This window comes from Phyllostomus discolor, chromosome 4, assembly GCF_004126475.2.
Source record: "Phyllostomus discolor isolate MPI-MPIP mPhyDis1 chromosome 4, mPhyDis1.pri.v3, whole genome shotgun sequence".
Classification (NCBI taxonomy): domain Eukaryota; kingdom Metazoa; phylum Chordata; class Mammalia; order Chiroptera; family Phyllostomidae; genus Phyllostomus; species Phyllostomus discolor.
In genome coordinates, this window is record NC_040906.2 from 184543010 (window position 1) to 184559981 (window position 16972).

The following is a 16972-nucleotide window of genomic DNA, read 5'->3' on the forward strand; positions in this document are numbered from 1 at the left end:
ACTGTCCCCAAGGCTGAAGACCCAAGACCAGAAGGGCAAAACTGTCAGGGGACTCAAGTTTTATGGTGGGGTAGAAAGATGAGTCCCATGGAAAATGTATAGGTGTGACGGTATATCAATAATAGCTACCATTGTGTTTACATGTACTGAAGCCACTAACATATTATCACACTTAGTTTCATGTCATCTTCATACACTCCCGAGAAAGGTATCATTGCCTTCTGCTTACAGACAAGGAAACTGAGGCACAGTTCAGTACCTTTAACTAACACAGCTGCTGAGTAGCAGGCTTGAATTTGCACCTAAGGCTCACCTGCTTCAGTCCCATTACCTGGGCCACTGTGCTTGTCTTCCTCTCTTATCTGTACAGGCTGCAATGAAGTGTGAAGGGGGAAGGTATGGTTAGAAAAAGAATTGGAATAAGGCCCAAAATAATTTGGTACTTTAATATCATCGTGCTGTTTCAAAGAGCCACTGGTGTTTTTTATGGAGTTTTGCCCTTTGGTTGGAAAAGGAATGGTAAAGATATGAAAAATTCTGGGCTTCACTGCACAGAATTTATGAGTAACAGTTACTACAATTAAGAAATACCATATGGTCTCACCTTTAATAGGAACCTAAACAACAAAACAAAGAAACAAGCAAAATATAACCAAAGACACTGAAATAGGGGACAGACTGACAGTGATCAGAGGGGAGAGAAGAGGGAATTTCAGGGGAGAGTGGGTAGGGTTCACGGAAACAAACTTAAAGGACACATGGTCAAAAGCTAGGGGGAGGGTGGTAATGGGAGGGAAGTGGGAAGGGTTGGGTGGGTGGGCTGGAATGGGAGTAAAAGGGAGAAAACTGTACTTGAACAATGATTAAAATAAAATAAAAAAAAAGAAATTCTGTCTTTTTATTATGCTAAGTGAAATAAATCAATCAGAGGAAGATAAATACCGTATGATTCACTTATCTGTGGAATCTAATGAACAAAATAAACAGAATAGAAACAGACTCATAGATTCGGAGAACAGACTGACTGCTGTCAGAGGGGAGGGGGGTTGCAGGGCTGGGTGAAGAAGGTGAAGAGATTAAGCATCCCCACCAAAAAAACCCTCCTGGAGGAACAGCAGTAAAGCAGCAGTAAGGGCATTACTGGAGGGAAAGGGAGAATGGGGAGGTAGGAGAGAGTAAAGAGGGCTAAATGGTGATGGAAAGACAACTGACTTGGGCTGGTGAATACCCAATACAATGCACAGATGATTTATTAACCAATGTAACCCCAACAGACTCAATTTATAAAAAAGAAATACTGTATTTTATACTTCGGGAAAGTTAAACAAATACACCAATACCAGCGGGCGGCTTTTCTAATTCTGGCTCCTCTCTGTTTCTCTCATTATCTGTGTATTTAAGTGTGAGGCCTCCATAAAAAGAAGACCTCATTTATAAGGCAATTGCATGGAAAAGGGAAAACAAACTGAACTCTGTTTCAGGCTATGGCTGAGTTAAACACTGGTCTCCTGTGAGTCAGTCTCACTCCAGGTAGGTAACTCCCTTGGAGGAAGCCTTTGCTTAGGTTAATAAGCAGGCTCACACCTAATTCACCTTCCTAAGCCCTCATGTCTCTTGCTGCCTTCCAGCCATTTGAACAAGTGACTCTTCTCTAGACGGAGGTTTCTGGAGAGCAAAGCAAACGTCTTATTAAGCTGTGGGGTTGTTTGCTTTCGATTCCATTTGAAAAGCTCATATCCAGAGAAAACAGCGTACATCGTATACCAACCACACAGAGCTGGTTAACATCTTATCATTTTTACTTTGTTATTCATCTTTGCCTCACTAATCCAGCACCTTTCTCTGTTCCCACTAGGGACTCAATGGTGACCCGAATTGCCAAACTCATGAATGAAGGGGGTATCAAGGGCAATCTCAGGGGTCATTAGTCTCAACAAGTTTAATGTTTTTTTCTAAATTATGTCAGTCATCTCCTTTAATTTAAACCTAAAATAACTTTTGTAATTAATACACATTGTCAGAATTTAAATATTCTCAAGTCTGTAGTCATAGAAATCTTAATAAAAAGGGATCTACATATAAAGGAAACATGAAAAGCGTGAGTGAGTGATGCCAGATCTTTCTCCATCAGGTAAAAGCTATACTCAGTCTCAATTGCCTAATTTTCAGTCTGCATAGACATTCAAAGAGAAATTTGCAGTTTCCAAAACATGGCCGATCTCCTTTCTTGGTGACTGAAAGAAAAAAACCTAAAAAGATCTGATAAATTAAGTTATAATAATGGTTTGAAAAGAGACCTCATCATCTTGTCTACCTCATGAACCATCACTTCTTTTGATTTTTACTGAAGTCCTAACTCTGAATATCATGTTTTGCCAAATGCTCAAATTTCTACCTCTACAACACACCTGTGTGCATTCTCTCCTTGCTTCCAAGGCCACTTTTCCAGCTGGGGCTGCCTTCTCCTCTCACATACCCTGCTGTAGCGTGTCCAGGCTAACACCTTGGTTCTAATCTTCTGTATCTGGAACTCTACACTGAATCCTGCCATTCCTTCAGTCAAAACCAAGTAGTTCTTCTGCCTCAAGAGAAACTCAATTGTTGGCCTGTTAGCCACACTTTCAGCAAGTCTGTCACAGAATCCACCCCCTGGCAATCACCACCAAATTACCAAGAATATACGTTTTCTGTGCCTTTATCACGGCATTCCAGACTTGTCATTTCTGAATGTGGAAAAACTGAACTGATCTATCAGAACTTGAGCTATTGCTAGAAGGATAGCTCGATGTTCTGAACATCCCTTACTTGGAAAGCAACCCAGTTTTAGATTCTCAAAACTTAAAATAAATAGGCCTTGAAATGTATTGATAAGTTCAGTAAGAAATTCAGGAGTACTGTCCAAAGTTAAAAATACAAGAATATAAAATTGAAATCAAAGTGATAAACAAAAAACAGAAACTATGGCTCATGTGAGAATGTGTATCTACTACAATCCTAGAGTCTCCAGGAGGAGCGGTCACAAGGGTAGGGTAATTCAATGATGGGGGGAAGCTAAGTCTGACACACACTGCTTCCCCCCGCACCCTTCATTCAGATATAGAACCTGGACCCTCCAAGTTGATACAACTCCAGTGAAGAGGTGGACTGAAAAAATATAACTGCTAGTAAAGGCAACGAATGAAAAAACCTATTTGTCTCTGCCAGAGTTCCAGGTTGTTGTGGACTGAGTGTTCACACCCCCTCAATTCATGTATTGAAGCCCTGACTTCTGATCCAACAGCATTTGAAGCTAGGGCCTTTGAGGGATAACTAAGGTCAGACAAGGTCATGAGAGTGGGGCCCTCATAATGGGATTAGTGCCCTAATAAGAAACCAGACAGCTTGCTCTCCCTGCCTGCATTCTCACCCAGAGAAGAGGTGATACAGGCACACAATGAAATGGTGGCCACCTACAAGCCAGAGATGAGGCCTGAGAATGAAACCTTTCTGACCAGCACCGTGATCTCGGCTTCCTGGCCTCCAGAACTATACAAAATAGATTTCTGTTGTTAACCAGTCTATGGTATTTTGTTATGGTAGCCCAGCTGACTAAGACATGGGTAGAAGAAAGATAATAACAATACTCTTCCTGAAAATGTTGAGAACATAGGTCCGTCCTCATGTGAAAGTAGCATTTGAATTTATAGCCCTGAATGTTTAGGGAAGAAAATAATGAATCCCTCATAGGTTACCTCCCCTGGCTTCTGGCAAAAGCACATAAAATTTAATACTTTCTAGAAGAAGCATCCTCAGTCCAGTACATTGTGATTCCCATAAAATAGGTTAACTTGGTAAAATTTAACAAACTCTTGGGGAAACGAGAGACTAATATTTAGATTTCCAAGGACTTGAGTTATTGGAATTATCACAAATAAAATAGAAAATAACTATGTATATATTATAAATGTTTAAAAGAGGAGTTGGAAAGATGAGCAAGAAATAGGAAGATTCACTCAGCAAAACAGAACACAATTTCTACAAATAAAAATAATTGAAATTTAACACTCTATGAGGTGGATATAATATTAAAAGCAGTTTAAGGGAGAATTATTGAATGTGAAAATATCATTCTGACCTCCAACTTCTCCAAGGCAACTTTCCCCCCACTTTTATTAAAGTGTAATTGACATACACTAAACTGCATATCTTTAAAGCACAAAATTTGATGTTTTGACACAGCTGCATACTCATAAGCCATAACAATCAAGATATTGAATGGGGATATATATATATCCCCATTACCCACCAAAGTTTCCCTGTACCCCTTGGAAATCTCTCACTATCTTCCCTCTTTAATCTATCATCATCCCCAGGAAACCACTCAATGGCTTCTTTCCACTATAGATTACTTACATTTTCTAGAATTTTATTTAAGAAATGGAATCATTGTTACACATGGTTAGATCTAGGCCCTGCCTGGGAATGAAAATCAACAGGCGAAAAATGGCACCGTGGGAAGCTGCCTGCAGACCCTACCCAGGATGATTATGGTCTGGGGTTGGCTTATCTGGCATAACAGATGCAGCATTCACCCAGCAACCAGCTCCAGCCAATCAGACTCTAAAACTCCAACCACAGGTTGTTGCATTTAAAAACCCTGATCTAAGAACAACCAAGCAACTCCCAACCTCCCTTGGCTGGCTCCCCAACCTCCCTTGGTTGGCCCCACTTTCCTCTTTTCCACTTTCCCTCTAATTCCCTGCTAATAAACCCTGCTCTCCTTAGCTCGCTGCATCCGTCTGGTTTCTTGAGCGAGTCCAACCAAACATATAATTTGTTTTGTCTGGCTAGTTTCACTCAACATAAGTATTTTCCGATTAATCCATGTTGGTTTTGTGTATCAGTATTTCATTGTTTTTTATTGTTGTGTAGTGTCCCATTGTATGTCTGTCCATTCACCTATTAATACACATTTGGGCTGTGTCTACAATTTTGGCTATTACCAATAAAGCTGCTATGCATACTCTTGTTTACAAGTCTCTGTATGGACATATGCTCTCATTACACTTGGATACATAAAAAATGATAAAATTGCTGAAATACATGGTAGCACATGTTTAATTATTTTAAAAACTTCCAAATGGTTTTTCAAAGTGGTGGCACCACTTTATATTCCCATCCACAGTGTGTTCAAGTTTCAGTTACTCCACATCTTGCCAACCTTTTAATTTTCATACAGCTCTTCATAGAAGTGGTAGCCCAGTCCAGTGTGGTTTTAATTTGTGCTCCCTTAATGCATAATGGTGTTGAGCAGTGTCTCAAGACAGTGGACATGGAGCGAAAAAGGAGAGTGAACATATCTCAGAGATTTCTCTGAGAAATGAGGAATGGATGAGATCAGTCCTATGATTTCCTCAGCTTACCACCTGCAGAAAGTGCCCAGGCTGTTGCACAGGAAGTGGCCACCCCAGCGGAACCTGGCATTCTCCCTCAGTTAAGGACAGAGAACTGAGAGTTCAGGGAGACCAATGTGTTGAAAAATTTTAGTTGCTATATGAATGGAAAATATTACTCGAGTACTGACATTTCCTGTTTATCATTTAAAAAAAACTTACCGTAGTTCTCTAACCTTGTAAATTTATTCAATTGTGACTCGTGACTTTTTGCAATGAGAGCCCATCTTACATGACAAGTAAGATGGATTTGGCAGGCCAGGTCTTAATGAAAACTAAGCTTTATCTTAAAAGTGAGTATAGAAATAAAAAAGCTAAGGCAGTAAAAATAGTAACCTTAAGTTACAAAAGGACTAATATACCATAGAAAATCCAGTTGGATGTAAACAAATGTATTTCAGTGGTTCCCTCTTTTTAATGTCTCAAAAAGTTAATGAAATCAAAGTGAGTGTCACAACTGCTCTGGTATACTAGATAATTACACATAAGTAAGAGCTTTTTCCAAAACTTGAAAAGTTATTTTATTATAGATTATTTAAAGATGACAGAGTAGAAAGGGATGTAAATCTTGGGTAAACTTTTGCCTTGATATTGTCTTATATTTTATATGTTGAGAGATACAATTAACAGCAATTTGGGATTTATGACCTAAATTTGAATCCTAGTTTCAATTAATTACCTGGATGAGAAAGGCAGTTATTTTTAGTAGCCTTAATTTTCTGTAACCATGGAGGAGACTCTTGACAAAAGCAAACAGAAGGTTTAGAGTGTCAGAGTAAAGAATAAAAGCTACTACAGAATCATAATATTTCACATCTATCATGCCTCAGGTGCTTTATAACCATTTTCAAATAATTTTCACAGTAACCTGTGAGTAGAATAGATAGCATCTCCATTTTACCAATAAGAAAACGGAGATTCCAAGTTCTGTAGGCAACGACCGAGGTCACACAGACGGTAAATGAGCGTGCTGGGATTGAAACCTGCTCTGGGTGACCAGGAAGACAGGGCTCTCCCAATTTAGTCTCGTGGAAGTTACATAAACTGTGCCAGTCCCCTCTGCTAGACTAAGTAAATGATATTCTTTATGGGGTTTATTGGGGTGCCACTGGTCAACAAAGCCATACAGGTTTTAGGGTTTTATAACACTTAATACTCTGTGACACTAGGAAGGAAGAGCTGTTCTGAGCCCCCGTGTCTGCACCTGCAAAACGGCGTCAGCAGTGCGTAAAACGCGTACAGAATGAGCAATCGACAGTGCTTTTAGAACTCTGTATTTTTAAAGCACTTTCAGAGTAATCAATCTTAAGAAAGGAACTGTTATTTCCATCTTATGCAGGTATGTACTGATGCCAAGATCACAGCAATCAGTGTCATGACCTGTCATTGAATACGCCCGTTGTTGTGATGAGAAACCTGTGTTCCATTTCCGTCCAAAAGAACGGATTTTGCCTTGAAACCACGGAGTTAAAAATGAGCTATTAGGCAGAAAGCACCCAATTTCATTATTGAAGATGATTTTAGAAAACCTATGGGTTTTTTTATATTTACAAGAAGCATACATCTTTAGAGGGTGGTTTTAAACAGTATTTTTTTTCAAATCTTGGGCCATAACTGCGGTAAATAAATAATCTTTTGAGATAGATCTTATTAGACCCACGTTTCAATAAAACAAAAAATTAAATGATACAAACCTCTTCTACGAAGAATCCCACACACATTAAACACATTTAAACTATGAAGAAAATGTGACTGACATTGACAATGGGAATGGACGTCCAACAAACTACAGTTAAGTCACTGGAAGTGACTAGAGCACTAGAGAAGACGCCTTCATTTACACAAGAACCGCAAGGCCAGCTCCTCTGAGGAGCTGCCTGCAGCTTTTCTTGAAAGAACTAAATGGTTATCTGCATATGTGTGCAATTAAGAGGTAGCCTTGATTTCCATTCCGGAGAGTATGACGCAACTTGTCAGAGTGTCACCATCAAGCAGAACGGGTAAATTCATGTCCCGGGATAAAGCGACACAATGGTATCATTCAAGATAAAATCAGTGACCCCGTCTAGGTACCAGACGCCGCCGCAGTCTGCAGTCCCTTTCAGCATTTCACACTAGGGGCTTTGGGATGGATGAGGCATTCTCTGATCAAAAAATGCAGTTGCCCTGACAACAAGTCACTGCGGGGATTCTGCATTCTAATCTGACATAACTAGACTATGGATTCAAAGTTCAGCCAGCAGCTGCTGGTTGGCTCTAGCACGAGCAGATGCTGGTTGTGACATCAAGTATTGTTTGCCACATGTGGGACCAGATGGAGCTTCCGCACAAACCAATATGTAATAATTCAGCACTTTAACAATGAATCTCGATTCTTACTTCCCTGTGTTTTTCCACAGACCTAAAAGTCTTAGTTTGAGGTTAAACCAGCAAAAGTGGTCATTCATGTTTATTTTTAGAATAGACTATCTTCCTCAGGGAAATACACATGAACAAGAAAATGATCTGTATCGGGCAAGTTACTGAATCTCCCTGGGCTTCAGCATCCTCATGCGTACAGTGAGGGTAATACTACCTGCTTCCTGTAAAGGCTGACTTTGAAAAGGCTGATGGTGCACAAACTGCACAAGGCTCTCAATAAATGTTGTCTTACCCTCTGGTTTTACTGGCACTTAAGCATATAAACAGAGAAGTTGCCTCCTAACTGTCCTCACCACACGTGTCTAAGATCCACCTAGTTGTATTTCCCCCAAGTTATTCTTCCCATGTGGCACAAGACTGCCCTTCACTGCTGGCTCCTTTCTTTTTGCCTCTACGATGTGCTTTGACACCAGTGTTTGCCTCTATTGTTCATGTGTGCACCCCTTCTCCCCATCTATGGGAGGTCCTTGGAGGAGAGACGCTATGACTTATATGCCTTGTATCTGACAAAAGACATAGCGCTGAGCACTATCCAAAGCAGACACTCACTGGACACTCATTGATTCATTCTTCATTGTGATTCAGAGGTAGTGGGAAAGGATTTTTCCAGCTGCTTAAAATACGAGTACACAGTGTATCAAGTACACATCTGATTTCTGAAACATATCACAAACCAAGTGCCTTTCCTGCATTCTCAGGACTTCCTCACATTAAGCTAAAGCCTGAGAGGCTATGGGTAGCATCTACATAGTACTTATTAACAGTTATTTACATGGTCTTGCCTCCACTTAATATCTAAAATTCCACGCAGAGCAATTCAGTAAGATTTCAGTGGTGACAAGATCCCTCTTTATTGGTAAAGGAAGGCATTTAGAATGAGCAAGGTGGCCTTCAGTATACAATTTCTAAAATGGGTCCATTACATTATAAACAGTAATGTATAGAGTTAGCTTTGATGTATATATTTCACTAGAACATAAATCTTTTCCCCTTCATAAAAGAAAGTATCCCTTATATCTGAATTAGTTCATGTTGAAATTTTATAATGAAAGTCAGCTGCAGCTCCAGGAAAACAGCTGGTGTTTTTTGCTTCTCCACTTCCACAAAGAAATATGCAATGCATCAAGGAATAAACCGTCTCAAGACCATAAACTGCTTAAATCTTCTTCAAGTTCAGACAACTAACAGTGTATCTTATAGTTGGTGTTCAATGTGTGTTCAGTTTTTACATTAGTTGAGCAGTGTATTACTCAAAAAATGTGTATTGATGATGCTTAATATAAAGGATATTTTACTAGGTGCTATGAAATATAACTTAAAAACAGTCTCCTGGGAAATCTTAGTAAGTATAAAACAGTGATTCTGAATCACAGAGTTCGTATTAAAATCACTTCGATAACTTTTCCAAAAGATAGCAATGACCAACACCAGCAAAGGGGCTTTGACACCAAGCCTAAAGATTCTTTTCAGAAGACTCTAATATGTGCCTTAAGTTAGGAATAAGAAAAATAACAGTGACTCAAAAAAATCAAGGGTCAACTATAATGCTTTTGACTTGTGAGTGTAATACTTTTCTTCGTAAAAATAGATGTATTGTTAAATTCATATATAATTTTAATTTTTTATAGAAGTACATACATTTTAAATGCATCAAGAGGCTTGCTATTGTAAAAATTACAACTGTGCAGCCTTTTATAACTTGACTTGGTTATATAAAACTATCTTTTGATATATGAGTTTTATTAACTAGAATGGTAAATATCTCACTTATTAAGAGTGAGTTTCCACTACATATATATTTTATACCTATTACTGAAATATCCATTCATAAAAACTATTAAATATTTCATTGTTGCATCAAAAGGGAATCAATGGATGTCATCTTGTTTTAATAAATATATAATTTTAATATTGGAAACAGATATCAAAATTGGTGTATTATATCCTATGGGAACAGACACAAAGACTATCTTTATTTCTTTTACAATTTTTAGGAAAGCCTTTTATTATAGTTTATTTGTTAAATGTTATTGATTTATATATTTATTGTATAAATTTCCAGTTTTGTCAGTTCTAATATGTAAGTAACATCTTGGAATTTTAAGGGTTAAAGGTCACTTAGAACAACTCTCAGTTTTACAGGTCTGTCGTCTTGACCCATGTTATCAGCAAGAACTGAATTCGGTCTCCTGAGAGGCACAGTGAAGCAGCCACACGCATGCCCGGCAGACCAGCGGTTAGGGCAGGCCCACAACCCACACTCCCAGTCTGGCCCCTAGGCCACTCTGAGATGCCAACACTTCTAGTGTCCTTTCCAACAAGGATGTTTTACCCTGTCCTTGTTTTAGGGTACTTTTCTATAGGAATTTTGCCAAAATTTAACTTCCAAATGAAAATGTTAGTATTTCTTCTCGCAAGTCCCTTTTTACACACAGTTATAATGAAGGAGAAGAAAATAGGTCATTCCTATTATTTCCACTGAACTCTAAAGAGGACTGTAACTCAGTTTAAACATAGGCTAAAAGGATTGGTTCCAATGGTCCTTATGTTACAAGGTGTGTTCAACAGGATGAGCAGGCTACCTTCTTGCCACTGAAATTATTTCCTGTTCCTTCCTTCTCCACATCATTTCTGAGATTTAACATTTTGTAGCCATATGCATGTTTTGCTCAATCATCCTAATTCTGATCTTATTTAAATCCTAAATCACAAATGGAACTCTGCCTGTGTCACCCCCTGTTATCAAGCATGTCCAACCCCCAGAGTGAAAACAGCAGGCCTCTGGGTACTCAGATGTCCTCTGACGGGGTTGAAGTTCACTCCCAGCACCTTGGGACTGTGTCTCAGGACGGTTCTGGAGGGATCTGCTCGTGCAGCCCTTGGTCTCTGCACTGATTCTCTAGGGCACACAAGTATTGTGGGTTCTGGGGGCATCATCAAAGGGCCAGGGGCTGCGTATAAGCTGCCAGACATTTCTCACACAAAAGACTTTTCCTTGTAGCACGTACATCTAGAAAAATCACACGGCCTGAGCTAGTAGAAATTGTGTGGAGAAAGGCTCACCAGTTCTGCTAAGCAGTGTTCACTCTCAGCCCTGTTTCGCGTGATCTGTGTAACATTAAGCAAGTCACTTATTCATGCCATACCTCAATATGCTCACCCACAAAGTGGTGGTAATTCAACTTACCTAGTGGGAGGCTGTGAAAATCTAACAAGATAATGTATTAAGGTGGCAAAAAATAGGTAAGTATTTTATTGTACCTATATACTTCCCTGAATGAAAGGAAAAGTCATTCATATCTGAATATTACCATGCTTCATTAATGCCACTATGCCATCAATATCTAGAATTCAACATAAATGTCTTAGCACTCTTTCAATAAAAGTGATGTTGATTAAACTATTTACCGATTTTTATAGCTAATAATTATTAGCTATAATAATAGCTAATTATTAATGAATGTGCTAATGCTTTTCAATTTTTTCATGCAACCTTTTGGACTACTGTAAAAAATATACTAACGTGGAGAGGGAGTTCAGTGTAAAAGAACAAAAAAAGTAAACATATTTCCATGTCTATTGAAAATGGCATTATTTAATGCCATAGAATGGAAGGCTAATGGTTGATCTTGGAATGCAAAAGAATATTTCCCAGACGATAGCCACCAGCTGGGTTTTATCCTTACTTAGACAAGAACAGGAGGAAATTAGCTTGAATTTCATTTGGTTTAGGACAATGGAAGCAAGCTATGAAATCTAATTCCCAGGGAATCTTTTCTTCAAAATAAAATAGAGACTTACGGCCTACCCTGGTTTCAGTGCAGTCCTTCTCAAAGTATGAGAAAATACTGGAAGAAGTTTAAGTCGTCCATCTCTATAATCCCCACCGAGAGAAGAAAACAAGCAATTACAAGCCTATTATACAACAGGTGTTTCCGCTTCTATTCATTTCATCTTCACTAGAAATCATTTTCCCTGCTTCACAAGTGAAGACACAAGCTCTGAGAATTTAGTTTGCCCAAGGTCACTGAGCTAATGAAGAACAGAGTTAGATACAACCCTGACCTCCCTCCAGAGCCTCCCCAGGACCCTGCACCAACCTACAAATCTTGCCCACCCTGGCACTCTAATTTCTATTCTTTATAAAAAATGAGAGTATTTCTAAGATTTAGATTATTTATCTATTTACTTAAATTTATGTTATTTAGATTACTTCTAAGATTTAGAGATACATGAAACCAATGTGAGTTGGGAATATAGCTAGTACTTACTGAACTATCTAATAATCCATGCCAAACACATAGAACTCTACAGACAGTATCTCACTTACTAATGACAGCTACCATTGGAGATACATACTATTATTATTATTCCCATTTACAGAGGAAATGTAGCCGCAGAACATATGCTAAGAAAGTCCATGCCCAAGGCACTCAAGAAGGGGGCCTTTTAACTTCCAAGGAGGCAGTGAGGTCCTGAGCATCCCACCCTGCCACACCCAGGGACACTGGGAAGCAAGCATACCCAGATCTCAGACTACAGGGCACTCAAATCCCCGCACAGACTTCACTTCTACTTTTCAGCAAGTCATAGATATTTAGAAGTAAAAAGAGCCAGCTGAAATCATCTGGCCCAGTCCCTTTAGTTTACAGGCAAGGAATTTGAGAACCAGCAAGAGGTTAAGTACTTTCTCTAGGGTCAGAAAGCTAATTAGTGACAGTTAACAATAAATCACTTCTATGAAAAGACATGCTTTCAAAGTGAGTTCAATTACCTTGTAGCCACAAGTAGCTATTAAGAACACCCAAGTAGCTAGACAATCTCCAGTGTTTCTGTGAAATAGATGTAACCCAAGAGGATGGAAAAAGAACTTTGCAACAATGAGCCATCTAAGTCAACAGTCTTTACAATGTGCTAATTTGAGCCAACTTACTGTTAGGGGCAGCGTTCATACCAACATGTCTGACCAAAGTTATAGTATCAGCCATGTAAATGCCAAGTATTTTCATCTCTTCTGTAGTAGATAAAACATATACAAAATTTCATACATGCTTGGATATAAGGGTGTATTTATTTTGGTGTTTATGGGCTATGGATGGAAAATTCTCAAAGAAGAGGATTGTTTTGAATTTATAGTACAACTTTCCCTAGAGGTCAAGGCTCATTCATTTTGTCAATGAATGGCAAACCACAGGGGCCAGTGGTAATGCATCGGTATTAAGAACTCAACCAAAAGATTTGGTGATGGTCACTGAGCACATTGGATTCTTCTCTTGTTCGTCCACCTCCCTTGGCTTCCTCAGTAACCATGTCTGATAAACCCAATATGGCCGAGATTGAGAAATTCGATAAGTTGAAATTGAAGAAGACAGAAACACAAGAGAAAAATCCACTGCCTTCCAAAGAAAGGATTGAACAGGAGAAGCAAGTGGGCAAATCATAATGAGGCCCACACCGCCAATAAGCTGTACATTCCACAAGCATTGCCTTCTTATTTTATTATTTTTTTAGCTGTTTAACCTTGTAAGCTGCAAAGAGGTTGGATCAGTTTAAATGACTGTGCTGCCCCTTTTCACATCAGAACTACTGACAATGAAGGCCACACCTGCCTCTCCCATCTGCCTCTCTGGCTGGCAGGGAAGGAAAAGAACTTGCATGTTGGTGGAGGAAGAAGCTGGATGGGACGACAGTGAAATCTAGGGTAAAACCAAGCTGGTCCAAGGTGTCCTGCAGGCTGTAAAATGCAGTTTAATCAGAGTGCCATTCTTTTGTTAAAATGATTTTAATTATTGGAATGCACAATTTTAATACGCAAATTAAAAGTTTGAAAACCTGGGGAAAAAAGAACCAAAAAATGTTACATAATATTTAAAAGGAATGGAAAGTATTTTCACATGAGGCCTCCCTTGAAAGTTAGTTTCTTTCAAATACTAAATAAATCTGCCTAAAGATCCATAGATTTGCCTTTAGGAAATATTAAATTAGTAAAAGATAAATAGGAAATATCAGTAAGCTAAAAAAAAAAGGCTACACCATTAGAATGGAAATGGGTAAAAACATAAACCCACCATTCAGTCAGCCATCGATAGCAAACCCCTACTAGTCTGCCACATAATAAAGGGAAACAGAAGGTGAACACGTGAAAAGAGAATGAGAATTAAAGAGAAGAGTCTGCAGAGATGCATTCTGATAACAAACCAAGGAGCCATTTCCATTAGGGGGAAAACCACTTCAATTAAAGTATACTTTGAAATATCTCAGGGGAAGAAAAAGGAAGAATATATTAACAAGAAAGGAATAATTCTAAATAGGTGTCAAAGCATGTAGTTTAAAATTAAGAATACCCACAACTGACTCAGTTTAATCCTGAAATCTTACACACTTTCAGAAATAGAAACTCCCTGTTACACCTGACATTTCATCAATGCTAAAATTCTGCATTTGATGGTGTCCTTTCAATAAAAAGAATAGGGGGAGGGTGGCATGAACATCACAGAGAAATGGGGCTGGGCTGCAATGTCCATTCACCATCATACATAAAGTCACATGTTCCTGCTATGTGCCTAGTACAAAAAAAGCAACTTTTGAATGACCATTTCAAGGCTATACTCTGGCTTCAAAAACATTTCATGGTTATTCAATGACAATTATGCTTTGATTTTCTTGTCCTAGGAAACATTCCCCAAGTAAATCATTCACATTCACAAATGCCACCAACAGGGGAAAAAAAGCAGCATCTAATTTCATGGCAAGAAAGATGTTCTGTTCAGCAGCAAGTTTAAAGCATAGTATTTTCTTTCCTTCCTGCTTGTGTCGATGAAGACAATGATTGACAGTGTTTTGTTCACCTGAACTCCAGGTTTCTCCAGAGCAGGGAGTTCTCAGGATGGTCTTCCTAAATGAAATGAGTGACATGCATGGTTTTATTTGAAACTCTGTCTCCAAAGTGTTGGCTGGTTTGGGATTCCTCAGCAACCAAGAGACGTAACAAGATGATCAACAGATTAACAACTGTGTATTGCTAGTGACTTACATAATTTTATTTAATTGTTCTATTTAACAAAAACTGTGTGCCAGACCCTGTTTTAAGTACTTACAAATATTAAACTCCTGTTATTCATTTAATAGTCATGAGAACCCTCTTAGGTAAGAACTATTATGCCTGTTTTCCAGATAAGAAAAACTGAGGTGCAAGGAAGTAAATAATTTCCTCGAGGTCACAATAAAAGTAATCCTCTCTCAAAAAACTCAGCAGTGGTTAACCTTTTAGCATGATGTTCTATTCTCTCCTGGGCCTCCTCCCTAAAGGGCAGTTTTCAATGAAAAGTCATTCAGAATGCAACATGGAAAGCAAATGGCCTAACAGTAGCAGTTGGGCTTATTAAGAGTTTTTTTGTGTCAGATACTGTGCTAAGTGCTAACAATTTTTGTAAAAAACTGACATTGAATCTTTAGCACAAATAATCATACAAAGAAGCTATCATTTCCATTTGAATGATAAAGTTAAGCTGTGGATGACATTAAACTTTCCCACAGATAAAATACTAATAATGGAAAGAAAAGATTCAAACCTGCCCCTCAGAGCGCAGAACTTGACACTGTGAAGCTTACTGCTTCCCTATCAGGGAGCCAGTCCTGTAAGAAGAGGTGACTAAGAAATGATGATTCGGTCTGGCTATTTTTCTTTTTTTCCTCTTTAACATAATGGGCCACCAACAACTATTTATTAAGTTGAATAAGACACATCAAGCTTAAACAGATAAATGAGGTATTTATCTTTGAGGGTTTCCTGACAATTATCCTCAAAGGAGTGTGTTAAACCAATTGATAATCCCAGCTTCTAGCAGAGTATACCTCATCATTACTGGTAGGTGATAATGATATTACCATTGATGAAGAAAGTGGAAAGACTCACTTCCTCCCTCCAGCCCCCAAATTTCAAATTTAGGGTAAAGGCACATATTTGGCAAAACATAACTAAGGTCATGTTTAAACGTGAAGAGATGGGCTAGACAGTGGGTCTCAAGACAGACAGAGACAGAGATGACCTCATATGAGAAGTGTGGTTTTAATATAAATTACCAAGAATCTTCTTCTTCACAGTCTCCATATCAGTCTGCAAGTGTGATATGCTATCATCTGATGACACAAACATTTTCAAGTCACAGTTTTAAACATCTTTGCAAAGATCAAAATACAAGTCAATAAACTGGAATCACAAGTGAATTGGAACCACCAATAAATAGTTTTATTGGAAGCCCATCTATACAGCAGATGAAAGTATTTATCTTTGTTATTTTATAATTTTAGAAATTATTTACCATATGTCATACTTTTAGTAGTAAATATTTTTATGATTACATGATTAAAATTTAAATAAAAATGTAACTAACATTTTTAACTTTAGCCATTCCATTAAATATTTTCACGATCAAGACAACAAGTTTTTATCTGCTATCTTTAGACCTATTACAACTACGAAGTGTATATTAGCTAGTACTGTTAACATTTAAATTTTTACAAACCTTTTTTGTGTGTGAAATAGAGTGGAGACAATACAGTTGGTTTCTCGGAAAACTACCATAATCAATATGTTCTTAAAATTCACTGAGAATAACATACAATGTAAAGGCAAAATTCTTTATTCTGAGAAAGTGCCACTTGTTCAATTCAGAGACCTGTGGTTTTTGATGCAGCGATTTGTGGGACATAAACTAAGGGATAAGGAGAAGCATTTAGCTGATGGCTTTTCACAGCATAGGAGTCTTTTTGATTCTATGAAAAAGAGATGTACTTTTCTTACATTTTAGAAATCATCTCTATTAAGGAAAAGAGAACAAAAAATGAGACAATTTTAGGAGAAGTTCTAGATCTATGAATTCTACCACAGAAACTTATTTAAATTACTGTAAACTGCCATAAGCTGCAAATTAAAACTCAGAAGTTATATAACCTAAATGTTTTGAATTTATTTTCCCCAAAAACTTTCTTGTTCTTTTTGTATATCATCCTATTTGAATTCATTTTCAAGTTAAATGTTTCATAATATTTAATGAACTTGAAAATGTTTTAGGATTTAACAAGCTCAGACATTTTTTATAAGTGGTATTCTTAAATAA

At 38.0% G+C, this 16972-nt stretch overlaps 2 protein-coding genes across 2 annotated transcripts in view; one reads left to right on the forward strand and one right to left on the reverse strand.

Moving 5' to 3' along the window:
* MOXD1 (monooxygenase DBH like 1) overlaps positions 1-16972 on the reverse strand; it is a 73392-nt gene that overhangs the window by 33913 nt on the left and 22507 nt on the right. The window lies entirely within an intron of this gene.
* LOC114494311 (thymosin beta-4-like) lies at positions 13092-13309 on the forward strand. Its single transcript, XM_036024735.1, has one exon. It carries the CDS (start codon positions 13162-13164, stop codon positions 13294-13296), a length of 135 nt encoding a protein of 44 aa, XP_035880628.1. The 5' UTR covers positions 13092-13161; the 3' UTR covers positions 13297-13309.